Source organism: Buceros rhinoceros, unplaced genomic scaffold (genome assembly GCF_000710305.1).
Source record: "Buceros rhinoceros silvestris isolate BGI_N320 unplaced genomic scaffold, ASM71030v1 scaffold4994, whole genome shotgun sequence".
NCBI lineage: Eukaryota > Metazoa > Chordata > Aves > Bucerotiformes > Bucerotidae > Buceros > Buceros rhinoceros.
In genome coordinates this window covers 1-6,187 of record NW_010408656.1, presented here as the reverse complement: position 1 = coordinate 6,187, position 6,187 = coordinate 1, and the positions used below count along the sequence as shown (strand labels likewise).

The following is a 6,187-nucleotide window of genomic DNA, read 5'->3' as shown; positions in this document are numbered from 1 at the left end:
AGAGATGCCACCTCCCTATTCACAGTTTATGAGATGTTCCCGCTCTGGTGCTCCATCACAGCGGGTGTTTTGAGATAGACAGGCAAACTGTCAAATAACTGGGACATATGCTCCTATCTGCAGGATCCGTTAAGGATTAAAATTATGTAATTGGATTAAATAGTAAATTAAGTACTTGCTATTAAAACAAAGACAAGTTATTTATTTCTCTAATTCACAAGATATTGTGTACTACAGGAAGAAAAAACCTATTTTTATTTTAATTTATTTTTACTTAAGATTTTTGTTCTCTTTGCTGGACCACACAGTTTCTTTAGGACGTCTTTCCCGTTGATCATCTCCTTGACATCTGTTAAAAAAACAAGACACAGAGGTGGGCTTAAGAACAGTTATGTGGTAGTGGAGGTGCTAAAGCTGGGGCAGAACATTTACTGATGTGCAGATGCATGTGTGTTCTGAATGCTGTCTTTCATTAATAAAATGATTACACAGCTTCTGAGACTGACATGCCTTCTCATAGGGTGGAGAGAGTAGGTGACTGCTGGAACCGGATTGTGTCTTTGTAGAAATGCAATGGAAACTGATTTCAGAGGTGGTGATACCCAGGACTAATCCAACAGTGAAGGAGCTGCTGTAGTTCTGGAAGGTGAACTTTCCTGTGCATTGTACTGAAATACATCTCTTCAAAAGCACACTGCAGATTTCTACATCTAGGGTAGTCAGTTTAATATCCTTTTATAGTAACTGGAGAGTGATAAGCAAATCTAGGGCGCAATTCATTGCATTTTGACTTCAATATCTAAAACAGGCCAAATGAATCATGCCTCCAAAATGCCTTGCTTCTGCCACTGACATTTTCATGTCTAAAAGTTAGAGACAATTAACTCCATCCTGCTCGGCATGCAGAGTGCAAAGTGCTAATTTAATGATCTGAATTTTTTTTTATGAAAAAGGAACTACACCTACAGTCATTGATTAGTCTGGAGCTGAAGAGGTGATACTCTCAACATGAATCTCAAATCAACATAGTTCAGAGGCAGCTGACAACCCCCACACAACAAAAGCTGCTTCAATGCATATGAGAAAAAGGGGGAAACCCCTCGGCTTCTTACTGCAGTCAAGGGCAACGACATACATATTTGTGTAAGGTATTACAGTGTCTATTACCAAAACAAACCACTCGTTCCTCTCTTCCCAACTCACTTGTTGGATGTATTGGACATGCCGTACGTTATGTTATACAGAATACGCTTTGATGTGCCTGAGTTGACAGCACAATAGGGAGGCTAACTGATCGCTTCACTCATTGCCTGAAGTCCTCCAGAAAGAGAGACACACTTGTTCATGTCCAAATTGGAAACATCTCTCCACAGCTAATAACAGACTTGCCACTGTTATCACCACTCAATGAGTTTATAATGAACTAATGCTTTCTTCTTGTCATTTTTCTGTCTGCTGGTGGTTCCTTTCCTTTGATGAAGGATGCTGTCGGAAGGTTACCTTTACGGAATTGCCTACCTTTATGAAGATCTGAACCCTGAGCTCTACAGCAAGAGTTCAGCTGAGGAAGTGGTGTATGAAATGACGTCCATGAATTATTCTTCCATGGATGAAGCACAAGGAAAAAGCCTCCTTCAGAGATGCAGATCTGCTGGCAAGCGCATTTCGTCAGTCTGCTCTAGAGGTAGCAAGCACAGCAGAAGGCAGAAGGATAATCTCCTACAGCCTACACAGCACCCCATGCCTGAAGGGCAACCATCTCCAGCTATGCATGTCTGTGAGGGACCAACAAGAAAAGACACTTTCCTGGTTCCATCTTCCTGCAAAAGCATCTGCAAAGACTACAACGATTTGCATATAGCTGGGGACTACGTGGTGCCGATTAGCTCAGTCACAACAGATTTTACCTGTGACAGTGGCATAGGCCCCTTCTTAGAGTCCTCAGAGATTCCTCCCCCTATGGAGTCTGTGAGGGTCCCCCACTTCAATGACACCAGCCGCAAGCCAGCCCAAGGCTACTCCTCATGCTGGCGGCTGGCGAGCTTAGTACCCCACCAGCAGCCCCTCTCTGACTCAGCCCTGAACGACTACCTTGAGCAGAAGCTGGTGGAACTGTATAAGCAGTACATCATGGACAGCACAGCAAACAGGGCATCTCCCACTCAGATCCTGGCCTCAGAGCTTATCATGACTAACGTAGATCAAATCAGCATGCAGATATCAAAGGAGAGAAATATGGAGACCACCAAGGCCAAAGACATTGTCATTAGCCGCTTTTTACAAATAGCTAGTGAAAAAATATCCTCAGAAATGAGCACACCCAGTCTGCATATTTCCCAATATAGCCACACTAATGCATAGTATTTGAACGTCTGCTGTTAGAAAGCTTTTATGTTCTGCAAAGTCAGTTTTTAGTTTCTTACAAAATTGTTCTGCCTCATAAAAATGCATTTACCATCTACCACTTAAATTAAACTTCCAGTACATATTAAATAAGTAAAAATATCTGTACTGTGTAGCCCTTATTGTGCACCGAATGATTTATTGTGGTTTTCTTTATTTTTTTAAAAGAAGTTTTTCTCTAAAGCCTTATTTCAGTGACCCTCAGACATTAAAAAAGTTTTGTAGAAAAATGACTAAGAGCATATGACACCCTCCCAGGTGCTCATGTGTTTGCTTTCTTCCCCATGTGCTTGACATATCATTTCGACTTTCCTCTGTCTACAGTCTATCCTACCCCTGGGTCTGTGTGAAGCGAGGACTTACTTACACCCACACAAGCACAGAAATGCAGAATTTAGGGTGTTATCTAGCTCATCTTCCTGTTCCAAATGGCTTTACTTATGACATCCCTCACAGAAATCTGTGTAATTTGTTTTTCGACATTTTACTATTTCTTCTCTGCTAACCCTAATTATTTAACTGGTTTCTTCCTGTTCAAAAATTACCTTGTCTTTTTGTGAAGCACAAACTCTGTTTCCGAACAGACTTCAGAAGGAAGTGGGAGCGCGCGTGCGTGCAAACCTGTGCGTTTGGCACTGACCTGAACTATGGATGCTGGTGAACCCTGATCACAGACAGACGTCGCCTTTGCTGGCTACTTACAGACCTGTGGACTGGTCATGTAGGGACAGCGATGATAACAGAGGGGGAAGAAGAAGAATTCACCTTTGTTAAGAAAATGGCACACTGAAAAATAAGGGCTAATCCAAAGCTCGTTTGATTAACGCGAACACTTTATTTGAATGGAGAAGAAATGCTCGAAGGGACCCCTGAGCAGCACGGCTACCCACTTCTTTTGTTAGGATCATTGCTGTGTGTCACAGGTCATGGTCATTTGAACCTGATGTATTTCTAACATGAAGGACCTTTTCTGTAAAATTTCGCTAAGTCTTAGAAGAAAAAAAAAAGCTGCCTTGTGACAAGGATAGTTACCTACTTTGGGTCTGTGTAATGTATAACATACTCTCAATGAAAATCCATCGTTGGCTGAGATTCTAAGTATAATATAAATACTAATAATACATATTCATAACATGCTTTCATGTTATTGATTTCACAGTGTTGGTTTGGATTTTTTGTTTGTTGTTTTTTTTTTTAATTCAAGACATGCCTTTATGTATATTTCAAAGCAAAGGTAAAGTAGTAAACATGTCAGTTTATGCTATTGCTGCTGTCTTTACAGAGAGTACTGAGATAGCTCTGTATATTTTATATTTTCCTGCTTGTGCAACAAAGGGTTATCCAAAAAACCAGTTGCCCTAAGAACATTTGACGTGTGAATCCAGAGACTGTACATCTGTTGCCATAGCAGCCTACCCAAATACTATTATTCAGTAATGCGAGATAGAAATTTCTGGTGTATAATATTTCTATATTGTGATGAAATGCAACTGACAAATATAAAAAATGCTGCATTTTTAGGAGAAAATAACATTCATGGTAATGCATAGTCACACATGCGAGTTCTGCATGCAAAATCCATTGCCAACAGATGTCTCAAATCTCTTGAAACTCTCGGAAGAAAATGATACACTAGAATCTATGAAAATGGGTTCCAGAGTTCAGCAAAACCAAGCAAATATAGTAGTTTTTATGTCCTACGGATACAGATTCAGTATTTTTAAAACACGGGGGTTTTGTTTGTGCCTATTGACATTCACATCACTGCACTTTAGTAGCAAAAGATGCAGTAGAAAGCAGCTTGCAGAGCTGAATGCATAAATCAATACCCTTGCTGAAAGATCTGGCAACTTCAGAGAATGTAATTGATTCTCAGGCTCAACTCTACCCACTCCACAGACTACGTCCTGTGCAAACAAAACAGCGTTTTATCATCTGTTTCTTAGAAATCCAGATCTTGATTTCCCCGCCCGGTGGCAGGGCTGTGACAGACTGCAGTCAGCACCCGCTCACCATGGCCTCACTTCTCAGAACTCACCGTGCGGCAAACAGCAAGAACATCTGGACAACAGGGGCCGAGAGGTCTGCCCAAACCCACATGAAAACAACTTCTCGTTTGCTGGGCTCACTCCACAGCTGCTGTGTCGGAGGGCTGCAGCCAGACTGAGGGCTGTGCACTCAGTCCTGTTACATCAACGCGCTGCAGAGCGGTGGAGAAGACAGACAAACCCACAAAGGCATGGCTCGTGCATATAGAGGACGTATTTGATACTTACATGTGATTCATCAATTAACTACAGATCATTCAATTCCCGTGCAGCTTTCTTCCAAGCAAATGACTTAGTATGATCACACCGACTTTCAAGTAAAGGTCTTACTTTGTATTTTCAGGCTGGCATTTGTGAGTTTTATCTACAGAAGAGTCATAATCATTGCAAAAGCTGATTTAGTCGTGAAAGACAGCATTGAGCACTTCCTCCCCTTTTTCGTTTCCCTGCATAAATATAAAAAAACAATTCATTTTGAGCCCTATAGCCTGCCTGCTTCTCACACAAATTACTTACCAGCTACATCCCATTAGGTGAAGCAGTAGAAGTAGTACAAAGTAGCTCTTGGATTTCAGGCAGTTTCTACATAAACAGACAACTATTTCTTACTCGTCACGATGCTCAGCTGAAAGTGCATTTATATCTTTGTCCTTACTCCATTTAAAACTAATCTTCCCCTTGCCAGGTGCCTCTTTAGCTGTGGCCGTTTATAGTGTTGCTCTTCCTTATCAAAGAGGCTCAGTTCTGTGGTGTGGGATAGCAGCTGGTGGCTGGTAAAATGAAGGTGTACCTCTTCTGTTTTGAACGCTTGTGCATGTTTGCAGAGGCTCAGCCACTGCCCATACGCAGCTTCTGCTGCCTCTAAGAAGCAATGAGAACATTTCAAAAGTGCCAGCTTCACAGCCGAGACTGATCGTGATGGCGACGCAGCTTTAAAATGCAAAACCAAATTGTTCCTCTGGTATTTCTAAAGTCTTTCATGAAATCATACTAAAAGTGGTTTTCAGAATACGTTAAAGGGAGACTTACCAGGTGTGTCGCTTTTCTCGTAATAATGGAATTTTAGTTGATCGCTCCATGCATGTTAGCATACTGTCTAAATAATGCCTTTCAAATGGAGGACTCTATTTGTAGATTAGAAATAGGCACCATGATAGATAAACATGGGCATCATATTAAAAAAAAAGTTCATTAAAAAAAAAAAGCTGAGACTTCTCTGAAAACCTTTTCTCGTAATAATGGAATTTTAGTTGATCGCTCCATGCATGTTAGCATACTGTCTAAATAATGCCTTTCAAATGGAGGACTCTATTTGTAGATTAGAAATAGGCACCATGATAGATAAACATGGGCATCATATTAAAAAAAAAGTTCATTAAAAAAAAAAAGCTGAGACTTCTCAGAAAACAAGATGAGTGGGACTCATGTTTTCTTCTGTGGGAAGATCTGAGTGAAGAGAGCTGTGGGGAGGGAACGAGAAGGGTTTGGCTCATGACTGCGGCAGGAAGAGCCTCACAGCACAGTCCCACAGGCCCCAGATCTTCCAGAGCTGCAACAGGAAGAGGAGGTTACACATGCAGCGGGGAGCATTCAGATGCTTGCGCAAAAGCTCCTCTTAGCTATTCCTCTTCTCTTCTGCCATGGGCAAAGTGGGCCAACTCCTACCTCAAATAGCAGCCAGGGAGACTTTGTCATCTGGTGTCCCATCCAGTAAACCAGCTACAACTGAAGGTATA

General features: G+C 41.5%; 1 protein-coding gene across 1 annotated transcript; it reads left to right on the top strand.

Moving 5' to 3' along the window:
- The first annotated feature begins 1,482 nt into the window (after positions 1–1,482).
- Positions 1,483–2,361, top strand: LOC104487824 (chromosome unknown open reading frame, human CXorf21). Its single transcript, XM_010134928.1, has one exon. The coding sequence runs from the start codon at positions 1,483–1,485 to the stop codon at positions 2,359–2,361; it is 879 nt and encodes a 292-aa protein (XP_010133230.1).
- Positions 2,362–6,187: the final 3,826 nt, after the last annotated feature.

Bases quoted from the DNA above. Each gene is read 5' to 3' on its own strand.
- LOC104487824 (XM_010134928.1), top strand. From the start codon at position 1,483: ATGCTGTCGGAAGGTTACCTTTACGGAATTGCCTACCTTTATGAAGAT.